Source organism: Vulpes lagopus, chromosome X, assembly GCF_018345385.1.
Source record: "Vulpes lagopus strain Blue_001 chromosome X, ASM1834538v1, whole genome shotgun sequence".
NCBI classification, from domain to species: domain Eukaryota; kingdom Metazoa; phylum Chordata; class Mammalia; order Carnivora; family Canidae; genus Vulpes; species Vulpes lagopus.
The window spans coordinates 6,891,912-6,916,374 of record NC_054848.1 but is presented as its reverse complement, the minus strand read 5'-3'; the positions used below and the strand labels follow the sequence as shown (position 1 = coordinate 6,916,374).

Genomic DNA, 24,463 nt, shown 5'->3' with positions numbered 1-24,463 from the left:
TTCACATAAGACACACTGGTGGGGGGCGGGGGGGATCCCTGGATGGCTCAGTGGTTTAGTACCTGCCTTCGGCCCAGGGCGTGGTCCTGGAGACCCGGGATCGAGACCCATGTTGGGCTCCCTGCATGGAGCCTGCTTCTCCCTCTGCCTGTGTCTCTGCCTCTCTCTCCATGTCTCTCAGGAATAAATAAATAAAATCTTTAAAGAAAAATTAAAAATAAAAATAAAATTAAAAAATTAATAAAAATGTAATAAACTGTATTTTCAATTGTTTTAAAGATCAATTAAGCTGTTCTTAACACAGGAGGTTTGTTATCTCTTCTACCAGAACCAGTATCAGTATCAGTGGCCACAGCTCCTAAAAAATGAGGTACGTTTTGTGAGTACCTGTTAAGGTACATTCCACTGTCTAGCGGACAATACGAAGATAACACCAAGCACAGGGAGGGTAATTTGTGCTTACAAATTTCGCAAACTATGAGTGCTGGTAAAGTAAATTTCACAAACTATGACAGACCAGGAAATGTTAAGACTAGAAATAATCACACATTCAGTAAGCTATTCCCATGCTTTTAGAGCACTGGTTCTCAGCTGACCCTTAGTGGACACTTGGAAATTATCTGGAGACATTTTTGGTTGTCAAAACTGGGAGATGGTGATGCTACTAGCACCTGGTGGTCAGAGACCAGGGATGCTGCTAAACACCCTATGGTGCCCAGGACAGCCCTCACAGCAAAGAATGATCCAGCTCCAAATGTCAATAGTGACAAAGCTGAGAAGCTCTACTTCGGAGTAATCAATCACATCTTTAGAGAGATAATAACCTATCATCCTGTTCATCAAAAATGCTTCCATGTAACAGACGTCATTAACCAAAAAGGTTAAAATGGAAAACTGAAAGCAACTATAGTGGTGGTCGGTACAAAGATGATGTGATTTAAAAAAAATAAAAATAAAAAGTGAAAACTATTTAGAAGAAAAACCAGAGGATTTTATGATACGTTAGTTTGCTGCTGCGTGGAGAAGCCCCTCTGTACATGTGTTTTAAGCCCCAGCAGAAAGCAGCAGAGGACACCGCCGCTCTCCGTGGCCTACTGCAATCATGAACAGCCCTCCCAGGACGAAACCACTTTATCCCTAAATAGCCCTTCCAACAGATCTGACACTTTGTTCAGTTCTGGATGCAGATCTCTTTCTGCAAGTAAGCATCTTCCACATGCTGGAGAATCATCATTAAATCATCCACCAGATGAAAAAAAATGAGGGTTCCCTTAACTCTTGCCTGTGACTCTAACTTTCCATCCCTTTAATCATCTTTGCGGCTTCCCGCTGAGTCCTCTCTGAACCCGTCCTCACCTAATTGCAGAATTCAAGACTAGAAGAGTCTGAGCCCCGCTGAGCACAGAAAGAGCCTCATATTTGCAAATAGCACCGAGAGGTAAAGTCCCATTTACTGGGAATTTGCACATGGGTCTCACGCGGCCCCATGTGTCAGTATGTGACGGGGAAGCGGGCCACGTGTCCTCGGTGGGGCCAACCGCTAACAAGGACACTGGCTACAGCTCAGCATCCCATGGTTTGAAAATAACAAAGCATTTTCAGCTTCATGTGAGCAGTTGCTATGATTGTTTTTTTAGATTCCATTTATTTATTTGAGAGAGCTGGAGACAGAGAGAGAGAGAGAGCGCACAAGCGGGGGGGGTGGTGGGGAGAGGCAGAGGGACAAGCAGACGCCCCACTGGGCAGGGAGCCCGACTCAGGACTCATCCAAGGACCCTAAGATCATGACCTGAGCCGAAGGCAGGCATTCAACGGACTGAGCCACCCAGGTGCCCCAGGTGCTACAGTTTCCACATGATGTGTAAGAAAAACCCTTATTTACCTCCTCTACTGTTCTTATTCAAACGATCTTTGACCTACCTATATAACCTTTGCTCCTAATTCCTCTGAAAATGAAACTGGCAGGAGATAGTCACTAGCTAAATGCTAAAGTCATATTTCTCTATTCACGAGAGGCCCCGTAATTCCGCAAATACAGGTCACACATTTCTCCACCAGAGTACAGGGACTCTTCTGTTTCCGTAGATCAGGAAAACAGCTTCTCTGATTGCCCAGAGTGAAGCGCTCCTTGCCTTTCCACAAACCACGTGAACAACAGCTTCTATACTATTATCGGTCTGATTGAAGGCGTATAGGTATTATTTACACGGCGTGTTGCCTCTTCAGACATTCCAAACATAGCTTCTAAGAGAGCGCTCCGTCGGCAAGCTTAAATTTCTTCACTAACCGGTTGATGACAATTACTGCTTCCCACTTGATTACAGTAATGGGTTTCAGCCAAATTAGTAAGCTGTCTCCTAGCAGGTGTGCCAGGAGCTGCACAATAGGAAATGGATCCAGTGACATTACTTTAGTTTTTAAATTTCAGCTTTTGCTTTAAAGATTTTAGGGACTGAATACATTTTTCAAGGCTGCTGATTACATTATTTTAAAACAAACCCAACCCTGCTCATACAGCTTAAAACAAGTCTCATTACTTTTAAGGTAATATTTATGCCCACAGGCACCTACCTGTTAAGCGACAGTACCTATAATAGAGAAGCATCGCTGAGCACGTAAGCACAAATGAGCTATCGTGTCCAAAATATAAACCCAGCGTGGCTTTGGGGGAGGTAAATACCTTTGAGCCGCAAACTAAAATTAGAGACGCGGCTGATCCAAACCTACTTTTATAAAGCCTTTGCTGAAGATACTTTAAAGATATTTAAGAGAGATATTTAAATATACTCAACATCACAAAGAGATTTTTAAACATTGAAAAAGCCTTAGAAATAATGAACCAAGGGCCGGGGATAAGCAAAGGGTCCTCTGGTGAAGGTGTGTTCCCAGGAGGGCACTGGGCAGTCACGGCCGGGCCAGTCCCACTGGCAAACTTCTTCAATCCTCCGGAAGCAGGATCCGTGTGCTAAAGCCATCAAGTGTACAGGTGAGCTGCGCCATGGGCCCAGCCCACCGTCAGGTGCCGGGATGCAGTCACCGGGGCAGGTGTGCTGAGCTGGATGGCATTTGCGCCATGGGTGCATGTCACTGGCCCCTGCCCCGCAGCATCGGGAGCCCCGGCAGGACTCCACCCCAAGGGGGGCTCCGAGGCTCACTGTCCTTCTCCCTAGGTCTCCACGTGACTCACACCGGGCCTTTATCTCGGGAACCCGACCTCCCACCTCCATTTCAGCGCGGGCCTCCTGGCTGCCGGGCCCGCAGGCGTGCTTCTCCGAGCCGCCTGTCTCTGGCACACCCCACCTAGGTAGGCATCACTTAACTCAGCAGCCGGCCCCTCGGCCCGGCCCATTGCAGCTAGCACCCCGCAGGAAAAGCAGCACATGGCCCTGACCCACGCAGGCCTCTAAGTACAGGAATGGGACAACAGTGCCACCAAGTGAAGTGAAGGGCTCGTGCGGAGCCCAGGGAGGCGTATGAGGCAAAGAACTGCCTGAAAACCTCTCTGAGAGCAGCTCACCAGGATCGGCGCAGCCTCTCCCACTTCTATCCTTCCCAACTTCACCTGACAACTCCCTAAAAAGGCAGCAGCCGAGGGGCGCCTAGGCCACTCAGTGGGTGAAGTGTCTGCCTGCAGCTCAGGTCATAATCCTGGGGTCCTGGACCGAGCCCTGCATCAGTGGGGCTTCCCGCTCAGTGGGGAGTCTGCTTCTCCCTCTCCCTGCCCGCCCCCTTGTGCTCTCTCTCTCAAATAAATAAAATCTTAAAAAAAAAAAAAAAAAAAGACGGCAGCAGCAGCTGGCCACCTAGCAGGGGTGAGCCTCAGAGGCTGCGTGCAAATGCAGTGGTCACCTTGCAGCCAAATGTGTCTCTCCCTAGACATCGCTCCTCCGTGTGACCTGGGGACCGGCAGCACCAGCATGAATGGGGAGCTTGGGAGAAAGGCAGAGTCTCAGCACCCTCGCCAAACCTACTGCACCAGAATCTGCCTTTTCACCAGGTCCCCAGGGGACATGAATATGCCCAAAAGTATGAGAGCCCAGGCTTAAAGCCCTCTGACCCCTGGAGTCTCTCTAACCTCTCTGAGAATTGGTGGTGGTGGGGAGGGTGGGCAAGGCTGCCGTCCACCTCTTAGCACAGCATGGGCTTCCCCCTCTCTACTCACTTATGGCAAGAATCAGTTCCCTCCTCTGGGCAAATCCAATGAGGCGCTCGGAGTCCCTGGAGACCACCACCGGGAAGCCATTGTAGTCGGTCTCCTTGATGAGCGTCTCCACGTCCTCCACGGTCATGCTGTCCTGGGTGAGCACGGACAGCGGGGGCTCTCCCCGCCGTGGCCGCATGACGTCAGTGGCCAGCGTGCGGTGGGTGAACTCGTCCTTCACGTCCAGAAATGGGTACCCGTTTAAGTGGATATGAGCCTCGTAGATGCCTTCTTTCCCGAAGGCATCGGCCACCCACTTGCTGGTCACGGCTGCCGCCATCAAGGGCACAATGTACTCGAGACCTCCTGTCAACTCAAACATGATGACCACCAATGACACAGTCATCCGGGTAACTCCACCTGCAACCGAAAAGGGAAACGGAATTCTGAAACTCAAGTCCAGACCCTCAAGAAGGCACGACTTATGGAAATGGACAAGCTGGCTATAAATTCTCCAGACGCCTGCTCCGAACAGAAGCTCCTACATGCTGCCCACGGCAGGCCTCTGGAACGCTGGCCAGGCTCTGGTAAATGCAGCCTCACCTCAGAGGGCTATAAGCCACACCTGACTGGGGGGCTCTTCTTCAGTGAGAAGACAACTGGGTTGTCCATTCACCCAAGACCACGTGCCTGGCTTTCTGATGAGTGGATCCTATGTGGGCTATGCCAGTCTCTGACACAGCAAATGTGGCTCTTTTCCAGAACCCCATAAGCTGGAAAATCATAGAGATTCTTAGTGGCTAATGGACAGGAGAGGAGCCCAACTTTGGGTCCCTTGGTATTTAAACGAAGAATCCATAGCAACTCCTACTAATCTGCCAGGGAGCTTACGCTGGAGTTTCTCGACCTCAGGACTAGGAACAATTGGGGTTGGATCATTCTTTGCAGTGGGGACTGCTCTGTGTACCAGGGGATGTTTAGCAGCATCCCTGGACACCGCCAACTAGATGCTACTGCCACCTCCCCCCATAGGTGTGACAACCACAAATGTCTCCTCCATCACCCATGGTTCCAGAGAGACACAACTGCCCCCAGTTAAAAAGCACTATTCTAGACAGTGCAGCTGCAGGATGGTGGAGGCTCCATCACCCCGGGCCTCGAATGACACACATACACATGCAGGCTTGATTCTCATCATTCGTGGGAGTCATGATCTACAGAGTTGCCACAAACACCGAATGAGCAAACACTGAATCACTGCCCTAGGGGAAACATAAGGTTAGGTTTCTGCGAGCTTCTGCTAACAACATTTTTGTCAACCAATCAATAGGGAACTTTATTTCATGTGTACCTCTGTTTAGACACCTTACTTAATAGATGTAGATGATTCATTAACATCCAGCTCACAGCCAACCGCACTGTAACTCCTGCCTGAGAAGACTTCCCTGACACACCTATTTTCTCCATAGGAAGCCTTCCTGTGCTTAGGATCCCAGACTTCGGCACTACGGCTGGGGGCGATTTAAAACAACAAAATCATTAATGAAATGCAAAAAAATGGGGCTCTAAATAGACGACGAGAAGGATACCTGTGTACGGTACAGGAACTAAAACAAGGTGGGCCTTTACCTTGTTCACCCTGAGGTGGGAACGTATGTGCAAGACAACTTGAACTTTCCCCTTCTCTGTGCATGTCCAAAGGTGACCACAAACGCACCACAAGTATTGATTTAGGGGTCACAAATACACGTCGGCAAGTAGGCAAATTCCCAAATATGAGTTCCACAAATAATGAGAATTGACGGCCTATCATGAGCAAGACATAAACCTCAGTGTGTTGCACCGCTGAGACCCGGGGCCTTGCCTGTGATAGCAACACAACCTGGCCTACCCTGAGAATGCCACCACCCGAGTACATGTCGCCCTCCTCACTGCTGCCCTAAGGCGCAGCAGCCTGTGTGCTTGGCCGAGCTGGCCTTTGCTTCGGCCCCTCCCCACCATGCCTGTCCCCCCCTCCTCCGCCCCCCACCGTGGCTATACCTAGGCAGGCCGCGGCTCCCACCATTGCATAAAGTCCAGGGGTGACACAGTCCGCTCCAGGCCTGCACCAGTTCCTGAAGACGATCCAGTCGTGGTGATGGTAAGCCAGCTGCTCCACGCCGATCCCCACCATCCGGCCGGCCATCGCTCCCACGGCCATGCTGGGGATGAAGAGGCCCGAGGGGATCTCCGGGGGGCACACAAGGAAAAGAAGTATGAGGGAAGGAGTCCGCATGCCCACGTCCCCACTCCCAGGGAACAGTTCCCTGCCCCCCTCAACAGGCTTGCATTTTGCTGGTCTCCAGAGGAGGTGTGACGCTTCCCAAGGGGAGTCAGCTGCGACAAAGAGGGACAAGGGACTTCGCCCATTTAGTCAGTCCTATCTACTGTGACTGGGCCAGAATGCAATTCTACACTTTCGTTTCCCCTCCTTCAAAGGCGGGCCCGGTTCTCCTGCTGGGGATTAAAGAATGATAAGCCCCGCTGCAAATAACATTCAAAGTGAGCATCTGTCACTTGAGACGCTCACCGCTTTCTCTCTCCCCTTGCGAGTCATTCAGATTAGCTTTTAAAATTAAATGTCAAGCCGCAGCATGAGAATGAAAAAGAAAGGCGTGCGACCGTTCCGGGTCAAACAAAGCCGCTCGGTGCAGCTGCCCGGCACGTCCCGAAGCTTTTCACCGGCCCACGGCCCCGTGAGGACACAGCGGCCGAACACCTGCCAGAGGGACAGGGGCCCTTCCCGCCTCCTTTACAAAGTACACTTTCCAAAAACCATTCTGAGTATTTCCAAGCCAGGTGGGAGGCAGCAAAGAAGTAGACAATGGAAACTAGAAGATCTTGGTGGTAGCGTGTGTGCAAATGCGTTTTAGTTTATCTGGTCATCGGACGTGTGCTACAGAACATGCCCGAGTCCCCGTGTTCACGGGGACGGCACGTGACCGCCAACCCTGGCTGGGAGTTGCCTTTATGCTCCCTCCCAAGGCTGTCATCCATGGGAGGATGGGAGTGGATTCCTAACCAAATTTCAGGTAAGTCTGGATCCTTAAGTGTGAGTTCTAGACTTTGGGATGTTCCTGAAGAAGAAACGTCCTCTCTGAGTGGCCCCTGATCCCCAGGCATTTAACTCCCTGTAACTGTGAAGTAGGCTTCTCGCAGCAGGCACCAGAAGAGGCTGCTAGCATCTTCCTCAGACACAGGAGTAATTCCTTTGCTAGGAGATGATAAACCGGAGACAACTGGCAGTCTAATAAAATCCACCCAACCTTGGTGTTAAGGCAAAACCTCAGGTTTGTGACTGACCATTACACACTTAAGTACACAGTTTCTTAGACTTTAAAATAAACAAATCATAAAAGTAGCACACAGGGGCGCCTGGGTGGCTCAATCAGTTTAGCATCTGCCTTGGGCTCGGGTCATGATCCCAGGGTCCTGGGATCGAGTGCCGCATCGGGCTCCCTGCTCGGCGGGGAGCCTGCTTCTCCCTCTCCTTCTGACCTTCCTCCCTGCCTCTGCTCTTTCTCTGTCTCAAATAAATAAGTAAAATCTTTTTTAAAAAAAAAAAAGTAGCACAGAAAAAGCAACAGTAATGGAACACTAAGGGGGTTCTGCAGGATTTGAAATATTCTGCTTCTAGTCCTGGGTGCTCCCCATACAAGCACGTGCTTTATGAAAATTCCTCAAGCTATACGCGTCTCTGCATGGATGACATACTCTGAGCCTTAGCTTCTTCACTTGTAAAATGATTAAAATCTACTTCACAAGCATGTTGACTATCCGAAGTGGTGCTTCTTGGTGATTAAAAAGAATGGCAAGTGCCCAGCACGAGAGAACGGTCAGTAAAGGTCAGTCCCCGTTTCCGTCCCCATCGAGTAGGGTGCTATCCCCAGAAGGAGAGGAGTTGCCCCCCCACCCCACATCTTCCTTTGCCTTTCACTTACCTTCATGCCAAAGGTAAAGATGGTGATGACGATTTTGAAGATCAGCGCTAGGGCCAGCTGCCACATGGCTGTGTAAACCCCGACGCCGGCCGGCCGGTCGGGGATGTCGTCCACTGGCCGTGTCATGTTGGGGTCATTGATGTAGTCACACAGCTGCGAGGACTCGAGGGCCCCGCAGTCATTGAACAGCTCGGAAATGAGCTCGCTCGTGCTCCGGCGTGTGTAGGGATTGGGGTAGGCGATGATGGCGGTGATGGCGGTCACCACGATGACCTCCAGCACCGGGTACTTCCCCAGCTTGGTGGTTTTGCGCCTCCTGCACCAGGCGATGTTGCAGCGGATGAAGAGGGTTCCCCACAAGCCTCCAAAGACCCCAAGCAGGATGAAGGGGAAGAGCTCGGCCATGTACCAGGGCGTGTGATATTCCACGTAAAAGAGAACAAGACGGCTGTTCCCAAAGGGATTGATGGATCGAAGCGTGAAGGCTGCCACCAGGGCCGCGAAAAAGGACCTCCACAAGGTCTTCAAGGGAAAGTAGTAACTGACCTGGGACCAACAAGTGGACAATCAGACTGGCTGAAGAAAGAGCTGCCCGGAGCCCCAGCCCCTCATTGGCAGCCACCCACTGGCGCTTGAGTGTGACAGTCACCCTGGGACCAAAGATGGGCAGTACTGACTTCCTCAAGCTAGGGTTCGTCATAACCAACATGCACCAACGAAGACATTTAAAGGATTCTGTGTCTGAAAGTGCAGTAGATACAAGTCAAGATGTGTTTGAGCTGTTTTTCTTAAGAGAAATGAAAACATTTCATAACTCTGTTTATGTCACAAAGATCCTCCCAAAAGCAAATAAACCTCTGCGTATGATTCTATGGACAACAGAGTAGGTCAAGGGTCGGAAAACCCTGGCCCGGCAAATGTATCTGTATGGCACATGAGTGAAGAATGGTTTTTCCGTGTTTAAATGCTCGGGGTAAAAGGGAAGTATTTTGTGATATTTGAAATATTCGAAAGAGCAGCAGTATTTTGGGACCTGTGAAAATGACACGAAATGCACACTCCGGCATCCATAAGGGAGCCTTAGTGGCGTGTGGCCATGCCCACTCATGCGAGCGCTGTGTGTGGCCGCTTCCCCGCTACGACGACAGGCCTGAGTCGTTCCAACTGAGGCTGGAAGAGCCACGGATCCCAGGATATTTACTCTCTGGCCCTTTGCAGGGAATGTTTGCTGACCCCTGGAAGAGATCCACTCGGGTTGCCAAAACCAAAAATGCCTCATTAAGTTGGTCATGAGAAAGAGAGACTGCAACCTTCCAAAAAAAAATTATATTGGCAATTTTTAAAGCAATGCTTGAAACTGTATTTAACAGCGAAAATTGTGGCTTCTTAATGAGCTGCAGGAATCTCAGCAGTCCCTAGAAGGTTGGAGATGAGGCCTCCTGCTGGGCTGGCCATCGTGTGTTCTTCAGCACCCCCCCCCAAGCAGGACCCCCCCCCACCCGCTGCCCCTTCTCACCTCCTCAAGACTGAAGAGCACACCCCCGATCGGAGCCCCAAAGGCAACAGAGACTCCAGCAGCGGCCGCGGCGGAGAGCACCTGCAGGGCAGAGTGTTGTGTGTGAGCCCCCAGCCCTGCCAAGCAAACCTGTGCGCGGCTGGGCCGGAAGGGGCTTCTAGAAGAGACCGTCCCACACTCGGGAGCGCAGCCTGCTCACCTCGCGCCTCTTGCCCTCGTTCTTGCTGTACTTGGAGAAAAGGCTGCTGAAGAAGTTGCCACAGCAGCAAGCCACGTGCACCAGCGGCCCTTCCTTCCCGAGGCTCAGGCCCGAGGACACCACCAGCACCAGGGTGACGGTCTTGATCAGCAGGGTCCACTTCCCCAAGTAGCCCCTGATGATGAAGCCGCTCAAAATGGTCTTTATCTGAAACAGGGGATGGAGAACGAAGGGGAGTGAGCCCCTTCGATGCGCAGCGGGGAAGGTAACTCCCTGCACTAGACTCACTCGATCCCGCAGAGGAGAGGCTACCTTAGTTTCGGATTTGGCTATAATGTTATACTAAGAGAATTTATAATAACATATAATTTTATATTCATGGTAACTCGAAACCATTCGATGCATAGGAAATCTTAAGAATTTCTAGAGTAGGGGCGCCTGGATGGTGCAGTCCGTTAAGCGTCTGACTCTTGATTTGAGCTCAGGCCCAGATCTCAGGGTCATGGGATCGAGCCTCGAGTCCAGCTCTGCGCTCAGCATGGAGTCTGCTTAAGATTCTCTGTCTCTCCCTCTGCCCTTCCACCCCCACTCCCACATTCCCTCCCTCTCTCTAAAATCAATCTATCTATCTACCTTTTTAAAAACCTTCTAAAGTAATAAGAGATCATAAGGACCAAAAAAGCAATTATCAAGGTCTCATTTTCTTTATGGCATTCTATCCTGTTCACAGTACCCTCTGTTGTGTTGAAGAGAGTCATCAAATCTATTGATTTTAACTGTTAATTTTTGATTATTGAGGGACGTCCAAGATAAAGAGACGGAAAGCTGGCTGGCTATATGACAGAGCAAATAGAACAAAATATCACCTGAATGGTAGGTCGGGGTCAGCAAACTATGGCCCGCGGGCCAAATCCAGCCCACTGCCTATTTTTATATGACCTGCAAACTAAGAGTGCTTTTAGCATTTTTAAATATATGTAAACAAGACTACTAATCTTTTACTGAGAATAGTTGCTAGATTTTGGCTCTCTGTCCACAAAGCCTAAAATGGTGACTCCCTGCCCTTTACTGGAAAAGTCTGCTGACCGCTGCTGCAGGCCAGGTGTATGGGAGCTTACCGTCCACTTATTTCAACTTTTCTCTATGTTTGAAAATATTCCTAACACGATGTTGGAAAAAGAAGATGCTCAACACTCTAATCGTGCATCTCCAGGGGATGTAAAGATGACTGACTCCAGGACGACTCCTTCCCTTCCGTCGAATCCTGCCCTCCTGTATTGAGAGGGACTTTGGCTACAGGTAGAGTCATCTTGCTCCATTTTCAGATGGGCCACATTTTTATAAAGGCCAAACAAAGGCCAAATAATGGCGTTCTTCCTAAAGGTGTAGTTTGCCTTACGCTGTTAGAATTCAACTGGGTGCCAATCTCAGCGGTTGATTTCACATATTGGAGTCCTCTTGACCCCAAACCCCTGTTCTTTGGATACAGAAGCATCACTGATGGATAAAAAAACTCTTTACCTGCAGCCTCTCCCGTAACTGGTTGCCCTGGAGTGAAGGTTTATGGTGTGAGCTGGCGATTTACAAGCCTGCAGTGAATCAGCCAGTGAGATCTGGTCAAGTTCTGTTTTCCCCTTGCCTAACACAGATCGGGACAGTGCTGTCCCTTGTCAGCGTCAGGATATTTGCAGATCTTCAAAGTGCCTACCGGACACTGCTCCGCCAAGGAATCCATTTCTCAAAAAGCTATTTCAGTCCTTCTCGAGCCTTTCTCTGGGCCTTGGCACTCGCTGGAATCATCTGGGAGATTAGCTACCCGTGAGGACTGGCTCTCCCCTGGAGATCTGATGCCATCGGTCGGGGGTGTCTCCTGGGCATGGGGATTGTTACAGCCTCCCCAGCTGATTCAAAAATGCAGCCCACGTGGAGAACCACCACTCCATTCCTGAAGGGATTCCTAATTTTTCCAAATTTACGGGACGGTCCCCAAAACGCTCTCTAGCATCATGTCACCTTTGGCAATTTGGGGAGGGTTGTGAAGTGATCTAATCCTCAAAATTTTAAAGATATATATAAATGGAACACATTTACCTCCAGCATTTTTGATAGAGATCTGCTGCATAAGTCACGGAGGAAGACCAAGCAGGAGAGCGTGCGGACACGCATTTCCGAAGAAGTCGGGGGGCTCCTTCCTATAAAGCCCAAGTGAAGTCTTCTAGCTTATACAGTCACACAGTGTTTCCTGAACTAGCCTTCCACTAACGGCAGACAAACTAGCAGTGGTTAAAGTGGTCTTTAACTAGTGGTAGTTGGCCTATTTGAGCCCGTGCTCGGGGGAATCTCCGATCCCTTTATTTAAGGGATGTTTTATTATGCCTGACACAATCCTGCCCTTTTGTGTTGCCTCGAATAAAATTATCTATAATTTTTTGTCAGTTAGTTAATGTGGATTTGGACCCTAGGGTACAGTTTAAGAGCGTAATACCATTTAGAAGATTACAAGCATCTAAATTACCTGAGCCTCTGCCAGCCGTGACATGTGGTGAATTGAACAATGTAATAGGTATTTTGTAATTCTCTATAATGATTTTATAAAATTGTCGTGATCAAATTAGGGACTAAAGAAAGCAAATTCATTCCAAGTAAATGCCAAATCCTAATCACTTGCTTAATATGAATTAATAGAGACTGAATCATGCAGGGCTTTCACGGGATGTATGGGGGGAATTGCAACTTGCTGGTGTTAACTGTACAATCTTTCTGGTAAATAAATATTTGCGAGAGTGTTCACGTTTTGTCATGAACTGAAACATCAATTCAAAGTAAGTTTTAAGCGGACATGATTTCTGGGACGCCTGGCTGGCTCAGTGGTTGAGTGTCTGCCTTTGGCTCAGAGGGTGACCCTGGGGTCCTGGGATCAAGTCCCACATCGGGTTCCCCGTGGGGAGCCTGCTTTTCCTTCTGCCTGTGCCTCTGCCTCTCTCTGTGGGTTTCTCATGAATAAATAAATAAAATATTTATTTAAAAAAAAAAGAGGACATGATTTCTTATAGAATCAACAGTGGTTCTACCAACAAAGCAAACAGCGCGAGAGACAGGGCGCCCTTGCCTGCTTCTAACTCCCACGTCCAAGAACTAGTGTGTGCTTTTCAAATAGAGCTGACACAGAGCATTTATTACACAAAATAAATGTTCTCTAAGTTTGCGTTTGAAAAAATGTCCATCCTAAGCAATCAAAATGTATCATAAGCAAATGCTAGGGAGGACGAGCAACTTGCACGGCGTGCCACAGTGCGCCACCACCTAAGTCCGCGGACACCGCGCCATGCGGCAGCTCGGAGCACATCACCTCGGACGAAGAGAAGCTTACTTCCTAAATAGCTCAGCCAGTAGCTTTGCTAAAATGGGGGAGAACCACTGGGTTGCTCAGCAGGTTAGCGCCTGCCTTCGGCCCAGGGCATGATTCTGGGGTCCCGGGATCGAGTCCCGAGTCGGGCTCCCTGCAGGGAGCTTGCTTCTCCCTCTGCCTGTGTCTCTGCCTCTCCCTCTCTGTGTCTCTCATGAATAAATAAAATATTTTTTAAAAATGAGGGAGAATGGCCCTATATCTCATTTTGAGTGAAGTTTACATGGTGAGCTGGGTTTTGACCAGAAGGTTCTTTTTACGCATGAACCAGAGTCCTTTTCACTCCTGCCCCTTCCTCCAAGGGCTGGGGTGGGTACTGCACCCTTAAGGTTAGGAATTTCAAGCTCCACTATAATAATAGTGAAACTTCTGCTACTACTGAGTCATAGTAACCAAAACTTTATAAAACCTCCATTGGGTTCCTGGCATTTTAAAAGATTACTGTGGGGCGCCTGGGTGGCTTAGTCAGTTAAGCATCTGCCTTCGGCTCAGGTCACAATCTCGGGGTCCTGGGATCAATCCCCGTGTTGGGTTCCCTGCTCATCTGGGACTCTACTTCTCTCTCCCCCTCTTCCTCGGGCCCTCTCCCCTCTCCTTGATCATTCTCTCTCTCCCTCTCTCTCTCAAATAAATAAAATATTTTTAAAAAAAGATTATTATGAACTCTTTCACAAATTGAGAAATTAATGCTATGTGATATATATATAGTTAAAAGCATATTAATAAAACAAGCACTCCTGAACCCACCACATTTCAGAGAGGAGAGTAACTATGAAAGCCCTATGTTTGCTTCCTCACTGGAACCTTCTTCCTTCCTGAGCCCAATCAATTCCTTGCCTTTTTTCATACTTTTAGCATACGTGTGTGTGTGTGTGTGTGTGTGTGTGTGTGTGTGTCACTAAACAGTATGTGGATTCATTGTGGCTGTTTGTGGACTTTATATAAACAGAATCATACTTTATACATTCTTTCGCCACTTTTTTCACTTACTACTGCTTTTCTGAGTTTCATCCCCACCAGTGTGTGCCTTGCACATTTGCCACAGGAAACGTAATGCTCGACTTGGGATTTAACTCCTTCCGAGTTCAGCTGTCACGAATAGATGCCCGCTTTGGACGAAGACCAAGTCCAGGCAGCCCCTCACAGACAGAGCCCACGCCCAGGCCGCCTGTCCGTCCACAAGACCACAAGCTGAGCCAGGTGGCTCTGGTTCTTGGAAGGGGAAGATGGGATTGCCCATCACCCCTTTTATTGATGCTTTAAACTTTCCAATTTCCCACCGGCCACCTGTTCACTTTGGAAAGGCAGCCTGGGTCCCAAAAAAGCCTACTGTCGGACAGTGTGATCATAAAACCGAGAGGCCAACATGAGTCTGCTCTTTTTAGCACCCAGGATGCCTTGGGTCTTCGGTACCAAATATGACGCAGGCAGTTGTGCCATGATGCTTGCTTTGAAAACATATATTTGTTCCCATGTGAGTCTCGCATCAGGGAAGAACCTGGACGTGATGCACATTTCACGTCTGTTTTTGCACAATCTCATCTGGGAGAAAGGCGGAGCCAAGGCCGAAAACGGCACTGGCTGCAGGGCCGTGTGCAGGACACACAGCACGCACAGAGCACGGGCCCGAGCGTCTACCAGTCCACACGTGCACTGGGCAGTATAGGTTTCTTCACCGTTTAACAGGTGTAAACAGGATGGTTCGCAGCCTGCCTGTCGGGTTCCTGCAGGAATATGTTAATACAAACCAACAAAAAGCCAGCATGACGTATTCTTCTCTCTCTTTCTCCTGGATCAGGACAACGTTGGGCTTTTCTTTTGACAATCTTTCAGTTACTCCAGCTGTTTCCAAGAACTGCCCGGAACAGCAGCAGTGTTGGCAAGTGCCACCAAAGAGCGTGAGTGCAGGGGAGCAGGGACCCGTGCAGGTCTGTCGCCACAACTGGTCACGTCTTTCAACTCGCCATCTCCACCTCTGGGGCACTTCTGAAGCACCAGCTTGAAGGATAACTGAACTGCATTGATTATAGTGATAGAACTTGTTTAAAGAAATGCTTATTTATTTGTTAGAGAGAGAGAGAGAGAGAGAGAGAGAGAGAGAGAGAGAGAGAGAGAAACACACAGGGAGAAAGGGGAGAGGGAAAGAGAGTCCCAAACAGACTCCATGCTAGTGTGGAGCCCACACGGGGCTCCATGTCATCGCCCTGAGATCATGACCTGAGCTAAAACCAAGAGTCAGTCACTTAACAGTGTGGGCCAACAGGCGCCCCAATATAAGAACTTTTAGACTTATTTTTGGCTTAAAATGTTTACTGCCTGGGCTTTTGAGGGAATTAGCTCAATGCCATTATTCTACAGTAGATCCTCTTAGGTCTGAAGTTTAATCTCAAGCATTCCTCTTGATCAATGAGGTCACTTCCCTCACACTCGGCTTACATCAAAGTGCTAAAAAAAAAACCTGAGAACTCTAACCTCACAGGGGTGTATTCACAGCACAAGCCTTGGATGTGGAATTAAGTTTTTTAAACATTGCTATTACCCTGTCACCAGCAAAGCTAAACGTGGCAAGGGAGTTTACTCATAAGAGAGTTGACTCATCAGTAAACTTTCTGAGCAACAAACCTCCGTTCCGGTCTTTGCCTCTCATTACATCACAGGTGCACGGACAGGCCTCTAAGGTGCCCCGTGTAGGCACAGGGTTAATGAACTCTGATTCCTCGGGCTCTCAGGGTTATGCCCGGTTTGCAAAGCATTTAAGCATCTGAGAAGCAACAGGGCACAGCTTCTAGACATAGAGCATAAGTTCTGAAGCCAGACGGCCGCGTGCAACTTGCGGCTAGGCAGCTGTGTGACGTCGGGCACGTTACGTACCCTCTCTGCGCTTTGCTTTCCTCAGCCACCAAGTGAAAAGTAGAAGCTACCTCATAGGCTCGCTGTAAGGGCCAAATGGGCTGACAGGTAGCAGGTGCTCGGGCCTGGGCTTGGGCCCTAGGCGCCACAGAAGCATTTGCCGCTCTTTGTGCGGGCGCAAGAGCAAGGGGGGCAGCACTCACCTCCGGGATACCCGAGCCGCAGGCGTAGGGCGCGAACACGCGCACCAGGGAGACGGCCAGGAACGCAAACAGCAAGGCCCACAGGATGTACATCAGGTAGTTCAGGATGTACGCGCTGGCCCCCTAAACACGCGAGGCAAGGACGAACCGTGAGGCGCCGCGGGGCCGAGCAGCGCCCCGACCCCCGGGCGCCCCGGGGGGCTTGGCCGCTGCTCCTGCGATGGGGGGCCCTCCCGGAGCTGCTGACACCGCCTCCCACCAGGGCGCCTGCCTGCGTGGACGTCATCGCTCCTGCCGGGCCACGGAGGGTGCAGCGGAGGCCTCTGCCGAAGGCCCTGGAAGGTTCGGCCAGCTCGGCGGGGGACCGGCCTCCCTCGGCGGGGAGCACAGGCTGCACCCCCCGGGGTGAGGGCAGCAAAATGCGCTTCAGCAAGCCCGCCTGGCACTTCTGCAGGGGAAGGGCCACCGCCTCCTGCGGGAGAACGCCCTGAAGCCTTTAGTCCGAGCCAGCTGACAGCCGAACAGTGCTTTCTGCGCCGAGGACCGGTCTGGGGGCCTCCCGCCACCCCCGCAGCACCCCAGTGAAGGCCGAAAGGAAGGACGGGCCACGGCCCCGGGCACCTGGTAACTGCAAACGTGCGCTCCGGGCCGCCGCTCTGGCCTTTGCGGCCCCATATATTCAAAGCCTATGCGAGAGAAGTCGGGCCGAGCAATGCATTTCACCCACTTAGAACCCTACTTTTTTGAGACTAAAAATAACTTCCCACTCTTCCTAACAGGCATTCTTTGAATGAAAGTATAAATCTGGGATCCCTGGGTGGCGCAGCGGTTTGGCGCCTGCCTTTAGCCCAGGGCGCGATCCTGGAGACCCGGGATCGAATCCCACGTCGGGCTCCCGGTGCATGGAGCCTGCTTCTCCCTCTGCCTATGTCTCTGCCCCTCTCTCTGTGTGTGTGTGTGTGTGTGTGACTATCATAAATAAATAAAAATTTAAAAAAAAAGAAAGAAAGTATAAATCTTAGAAAAGGTTGAAAACATGGACAGCCCTATTTCCCCCCAAAGAAAACCTATTGCAAATAGGAGACAAGAAATAAAATAAGGTGTCCAGCCAATTTTGCCTGCCCACTCCCATCAACCCCAGTAGAGAATTTATTTTGGGAAGTAATGGAGAGCACCGAGAACGTGTGAGATTTCAAGAGCCCCGTCTACTTCTGAGATTGGAAGGAATTACTTTTCAATTCCACGGAGGAAGAGGTTTAGCAAAATGGCAAAGTACATTCCACATATCTTCAGCTATGCTAAGTCTATCGGGCAAAATTAATTAATTAATTAATTTTAAAAGTGTGTGGTGGTGGGAGAAAAGGGATAAATCACATCCATTTTCCAAAAATACATCTTTGCACTACCCTTAAGGTGAATCTTGCCAACCTAGTTTCCCTCTACCTGGGTTTCTGATGTCGATGACCTATAGTCACTGCAGTCACCACTGAATTCAGTTACAAGCTAACCCTTTCTCCCTAATGAAGGTCTTTTTGTACAGATCTGAAGCTCTAAGTGCCACAAAGGCAAGCACCCAGTCTGCAGCTCCCCACAACACCCACTACACCTGGGCCCCTCTCTTGACAGAAGGCCCAGGAACATACTCTGCAATGCACTCGTAAAAATGCATTGGAGGGTGAGAACACAAACCACACTGAGATGGCACTTCACACCTGCCAGGAGGGCTAGAACCAAATCCAGACACTCACAAGTGTTGGCAAGCAGGTGGACAAACAGAAACCCTCACATGCGGCTGTTTCGGATAGAGAATGATGAAATCACTCCGGGAAACATTCAGGCAGTTCCTCAAAGGGTTTAAAGGGTTACCACATGACCTAGAAATTTCCCAACTAAGCAGAGACCCCAGAGAGACGAAAATATGCCCACACAAAAACTTGCACACAAATGTCCAAAACAAAATCATTCCTAACAGTGAAAGGGTGGAAGCAGCCCGTGTTCCTCAACTAATGAGTGGATAAATGTGGTCTAGCCACAGAGTGAGATAGGATTCAGCCACAAAAAGAAATGGAATACCAATTTACACTGTGACATGAATGAACCGGAAAAACACGATGCTGAGTGAAAGAAGTCGGACACCAAAGCAGGATTCCCCTCAGAGACAGGAAAATCAGGGGTTGCTTAGGGCTGCTGAGTTGGGAGGAATGGGGAGTGGCTGTTAATGGGTACAAGGTTTCATTTGGGATGACGAAGATATCCTAAAATTATATTGTAGTGACAGTAGCATGACTCTGAATATTCTAAAAGCCGGTACACTGTACACTTTAAATGGCATACCGAGTGAATTCTAGCTCAATAAAGCTGGTATTGTTTTTTTGTTTAAAAAAAAAGATAATTTCTTTTCTCACTAGAAGGTATAAAATGCAACCCTACCTCTTTAGCACCCTCAGCAAACCACTCTCAGTAAGAAAATTAACAAGACTTGTACAAGTATATATATATTTCGTGAATGTGAATCAAGAGGAAAGGCTTTTTTGACTTAAGTTTGCACATGAGAGCTAGAAAAAGCCAAGTGGCACTGGTATTGCACCAAGGACGGTGATCAGAACAGACCCTTGAACGTGAAAGCACAGACATTCACAGAAGGCCCACTGGTGTTCCAAAGTGCCTGTGGAATAGCGAGTGGTCCCGGCCAGGCCCTTGCCCAGACACCCACCTCCGACTGATTCACCAGCAGCTCCGACCATTTCTGCCACAGGGGACACTTGTCCCTGTCCTCAAAAGTGGTCTCGTTGGAAGTCCAGCAGCACTGCTCGTGGCTGTACCAGAAGGCAGACAAGCAGACCCCCTCCTTCAAATCGGTCATCCAGTCGACGGCGAGATCAATGACCCCAGCCAAGGTGCCTGGAAGAAGCAGCAAGAGTCACTTAGAGGAACCGCCTGTGATGATGCAGAAGAAGATGCAGCTTGGGGGCCGACGCAGGAGCCCAGCAGCCAGGCAAGCCATGCCGGAGGAGGAGGTGACCAAGGATATCTGGTACGTGGTTGGCTTAAATCCGACAGGAGTGACAGACACACAAGGCTCAAGTCATCACAAGCCACTGGGGCCAAGTACCTTTCAGAATTCACCCATTCCAAATTCTAGAAACAGGGTACATAAGCCCTATAGAGGAGGTAGCCCCCTCAGTGGCTTCTGGGACACGATGCTGGGATCACACACATTGATATTTCTCAGGCAAATTTGACGCTTCAGACAAAATAGAGGCATAATGACTATAATAGCCTCATCGTTAAGTAAGGTTTTGCCACAAAATTTGAAAAATCCCCATTAGAACTTTCTGGATTTTTTAAATTATGGATAAAGGATTGTGGATCTATGTAAGTAGGTGACTGTTTTTTTAAAGATCTTATTTATTTAAGAGAGAAAGCAGAGAAGAGGAGCAGAGGCAGAGGGAGAAACAGACTCCCCACTGAGCAGGGAGCCCAATGTGGGGCTCGATCCTAGGACCCCAGGGTCATGACCTGAGTCCAAGGCAGTTGCTTCACCAACTGAGCCATCCAGGTGCCTCTAGGTAACTACTTCAAAGGCCGACAGAAGTGAGATAAAATAGAGCGTGCAGCAGGCCACAGAAGGCTACGTTGGAGCTCTTTCTAGAATAATCCATTTCAGAGTCTTTTATAGAGGCAGGGAATACTTCCAGGCTACTAACTTTTTCTAACTTTGACTAGATCCTTATTACATCACTTCCTCACCTGCATCCACACACCTGCATCAGGGCTTACCCTTCCCTGCTCTTCTCCTGTTACACCGAAACCTGCTCACTGTTCTTGAGAGGAAGCCTGAATCCTTAGCAGGTCTCAGACTCAAACAGCCGGCCTCTCATTCCTTTCCTGCCTCCTCTCTTTCCATCACTAACCCCCCATCCTGCCCACACCATGTTCCTGGAGCTCTCCTCTTTACACCACCTCAGGCAGCACCGTCCTTCCCAGACCTGGCAACCTCCTATTTATCTTCCAGATTCAGTATTTTCATCACCTCCTTTGGGAAGCCTTTCCCAATTTCCTGAGTCTGGGCTAGGTGTACCTCCCAGGCATTCCCCCATCACCATATCACCATACCTAACATATCCTAATATGAGTGTGTGTGTGTGTGTGTGTGCACGCGCACATGTGTGTACAGTGTCTAGTCTATAAGTGTGTGCCAGGGTAGGGGGAATTCTGTTGTGTGGTTTGCATGCCAAAGGCAGGGGTCAGGCTAGATGTCCAGGCTCTGTGTCCATTCTAAGCGGGCAAGAGCCACCTGCCTTGTCCACTGTTGTACCTGTGTCAGGTAGGTGGCAGGAATTTATATCCATAGTGCAATAAATAATGAATGAGAATCAGAAAACCCAGGTGCATCCATCCATCCACTCAAGGGGTATCTACTAAGTACCGGGCTACTATGTGCCAGTCCCTACTCCACGCCCTGGGGAGACGGCAGTGAACAAAGCAGACTCGGCTCCCTGCCTTTGTGGAATCCCACGTCACGGCGGGAAAGACACCAGGGCCTCTGTTGGAAGGTGGTAAGTGCTGGGAGGCAAGTACGGCACGTTACCGGGGCGCAGCCACTTTGGCAAACAGCCTGCCAGTTCCTCAAACGGTTAACTGTAGAGCTGCCATCTGACCCAGCAATCCCATTCCTGGGTGTACACGCAGGAGACAGGAAAACACGTCTATGCGAACGAAGACTTGCACACAAAGGCTCACAGAAGCACGGTCCACAAGAGCCAAAAAGTGGAAACAACCCATAGGCCCGTACTGCTGAATAGAGATAAAAAATGCGGTCCAGGCACACGATGGAACAGCATTTGGCCACAAAACGGAACGAAGCACGGATGCGTGGTCCAGGACGAACCCTGGAGACATGATGCCAGAGAAGCAGCTCATCCTGAGAGCACGTGCTGTGCGACTGCACTAGACAAAATGTCCAGAACAGCCAAATATGTAGAGACACAAAGTAGATTCTTGGCTTCCTGGGGCTGGGAGGAAGGGCGGGGGGTTCTGGGGCTTGATAGCTAAGGGGTACGGAGGTCCTTTGGGGCTGATGAGAATGTTCTAAAATTGAGCACAGCGATGGTTTTACAACTCTGAATATGCTAGAAATGGCTGCATTGTACAATTTAACGAGGTGAACTGTATGGAATGTGAATTAGATCTTAATAAAGCTTTTTTACACACACACACACACACACACACACACACACACACTGGGGCGAGGTGCACAAGGCTGAGGGGCGAAAGGACTTTTAGAAAAGGTGGTCAGGGAAAAAAAGAAAAAAAAGGTGGTCAGGGAACGCCTCGAGCCAAAGAAGCTGTTTGAACCAAGCCCTAAAGGAGGTGAGGGAGGGGTCCCCCGCTGGTGATCACGCCATCCCTCGCCCCAGCTTCCAGGCCCACTCGGCGACAGCGCCGCGGGCTTCGTTCGTGGAGCAACAGCGACACCCAGTGGCGGCTCCTGATAACTGCGGCCGCGGCCTCTGCATCCCGGACACAGAATAGGATGTCCTGTCCTAATGTCCCGGTGCTGGTGCCGTGGAGGGGAGACGACAGGCCGGGGGGCGGGGCTGAGTCCCCTCCCCCACTGTAAGAACAACCGGGGAACAGAAAAGTGAGGGGGACACAGTTCGCTGGCCTTCCCTTCAAGGCACACTGTAGCCACCTTCACCGCCAGCATCACCCCCTTCTCGCCTTCCTCCTGTGTTCGTCTGCTGGGGTGTCCACAGAGCGCCCTGCAGTGGGGGTGCTCAGCCCTGGGTGCACATTAGAATCACAAGCGCAGGGGCGCCTGGGGGGGCTCAGTCGGTTAAGCATCTGCCTTCGGCTCAGGTCATGACCTCCGGGTCTTGGGATGGAGCCCCACATCAGGCTCCCTGCCTGCTTCTCCCTCTCCCTCTGCTGCTCCCCCTGCTTGTGCTCTCTCTCTCTCTTTGTCAAATAAATAAATAAAATCTTTAAAAAAAAAATCACAGGTATGGGGAGCTGAGTGATGGGGGGGGTCTTTACCCCAAAGCTACGGTACCAACTCCAGAGGTACTATTTATCTGAAGCCCAGGGAGCAAAATTTTTGTTTTTGTTCCCGAAAGAACTGGTGGAAATTGGGTTGACAGTGAAACGAACTGGTCAATACCAGATTTGTTCAAGAGAGCCCAATCGGGCTCTTGCGTGAGGCAATAAATCCGTACTGGGCTGTCTACTCTGGCCAGACGCTACAACATCTATTCCGGATTTCTTCATTTCCTCTATTTATTTCTCCTGCCTGGAAGCCAAGAATAATGACACGGTATACAGTTTCATAAATCTATTCTAAATAAAGACATCAAAATTCACAGCAAATGCCTACCCTGCCCGCTTTCCAAGGTGTTCATGGCAGCAGTCAAACAAATTGGTGGTGAAACACCGAGGAGCCATGAAACCGAATTCCCTGCCAACACCGCTGCCATTCTACACCGGGGCTGCCCCTGGGAAAGGAAGGCTAAAATCGGGGAAATGCGGGAAGAGCTGCCGTGACTGGAGTAAAAGGATCCCCCGTGAGCACTGCTCTTGGCTCTTTAGCTTGGGCCGCGGCTGACGGGGGCCCTCCCTGGCGACCAAGCCCCTCCTGAAACCGGGTACGGAATTAATGCCCAGAAATCAAAATCCTCTGTAATCACAAAATTTGTATTTATGGCTCATTAGTATTCCGTCCTTCTTGGACCATTTGCTATATTTGGCCTTTATTACAGTCATTCGCCGATCAATCCTATAACCACAACTATTATGTTATTACAGGTAGGTGATTTTTATTAAGCGAATCGCTTTTAGTGCACTCAGATTTCTTATTCTTAGACATTAACCTTCACAGCCTTCTAAAGGAAATAACGTCTCCGGAAACAATTGCTATGGAGAGCTGGAACATTTGATATTAAAAGGGCAGGTCTCCCCCCCAGATACTCCTCCGTTCACCTCTGGCAACATCTACTGCTTGCAAGCACGGTGCTGGGATTATAAAACTGAAGGACGCAGAGTCCCTGTGGGTCAGAACAACGCATGGGCTGGAGGTATTTCCCCTGGGCCTACCTCAGACCCTGCGGGGGTCTCGAATTATTTTGAGTATCTTAGGATGCGTATAATCCATTCCAAGGCCCGGCAGTGCTGCTAAAGACCACTCTCATATGGTGTTTTATTATTAGAGATCAAAGTTTTCCTGTACTCGCTTGCCTTCTGCATAACCGAGTACTACAGGATGTAAAATACGTGCTTTCGATAAAATCCAGCTTGGCAATAAACCTTGGTGCTGTGCAGACACGGCCGGCCGGCTCTCTAATTCCGGCTTGTTTCCAATAATGCGCTTGGGCCCATGCCTTGGGGTCCTGCCTTACTGGTGATACCTTTCATGTTAAATGTACGGCTGTGTGTTTTGCTCTTCGCTATTTCAAGTCATGAACCCCTTGCACGGGGTAAAAGAGGAACACTCCGTCTTCAGAACACCATCCCCAACAGGAGCGGCTGGCGCTCGGGTCGGGCACCTCCAGCTGTGGCCCGGGGGTACCGCGCGCCCTCCACGTACCCGCCAGCAGGCCGATGAGCAGCATCACCACCCATCCTGACCACGCATCCAGCAAACTCTTGATGAACTCCCATATGGACTCCTTGCTTTTGCTGGTTATCTGCAAACAAAAAGACACAGTGGCTGAGGCTGGATACGTTTTCCAACTCACGCTTCCTTCCCTGAAACCGTGTCCTTGGGGGAGACGGGGGAGAGTGAGAAAATGAATGTAATTAAGCGACTAAAGTGCCAATTCCATTACCCTTCCCGCCACTTGGTGCAATGACAAAATGGGCCTTCTGGTTCGCAGAGCTGCAGAGATGCCATAATGGTCGCCAAGGACTTAGAAGCCCCCACCCCCAAATTCACTCAATTAAAAGAAAACTTGCTAAGTGTGACTTGACTTGTGAGGATTCAGAAGCCATACTGAAGGGAGACAGCAATTCATTGTCACCATTTTATATCAGAATGACTATTTGACCCTCCTTGCGGTCTGCTCACAGAAGCAGCTCTTCGACACAGAATTCATTTCCTTCTTTTGTCTGCAAGGTCAAATGTTGGCGGCGAGAACTGCTCACTGGCCAGCCTGGACCGCCTCCACCGGGGG

At 49.8% G+C, this 24,463-nt stretch overlaps 1 protein-coding gene across 2 annotated transcripts in view; it reads right to left on the bottom strand.

Annotated features, from left to right (window-relative positions):
* Window positions 1-24,463, bottom strand: part of CLCN4 (chloride voltage-gated channel 4) — a 67,453-nt gene that overhangs the window by 12,878 nt on the left and 30,112 nt on the right. For both annotated transcript variants that reach the window (XM_041741181.1, XM_041741182.1), the window contains 8 exons: window positions 23,878-23,977; window positions 19,009-19,196; window positions 16,296-16,418; window positions 9,837-10,043; window positions 9,638-9,718; window positions 8,122-8,667; window positions 6,182-6,368; window positions 4,163-4,561 (listed from right to left, as the gene is read on the bottom strand). In XM_041741181.1, the coding sequence (XP_041597115.1) occupies window positions 4,163-4,561; window positions 6,182-6,368; window positions 8,122-8,667; window positions 9,638-9,718; window positions 9,837-10,043; window positions 16,296-16,418; window positions 19,009-19,196; window positions 23,878-23,977 (1,831 nt within the window). The remainder of the gene's footprint in view (window positions 1-4,162; window positions 4,562-6,181; window positions 6,369-8,121; window positions 8,668-9,637; window positions 9,719-9,836; window positions 10,044-16,295; window positions 16,419-19,008; window positions 19,197-23,877; window positions 23,978-24,463) is intronic.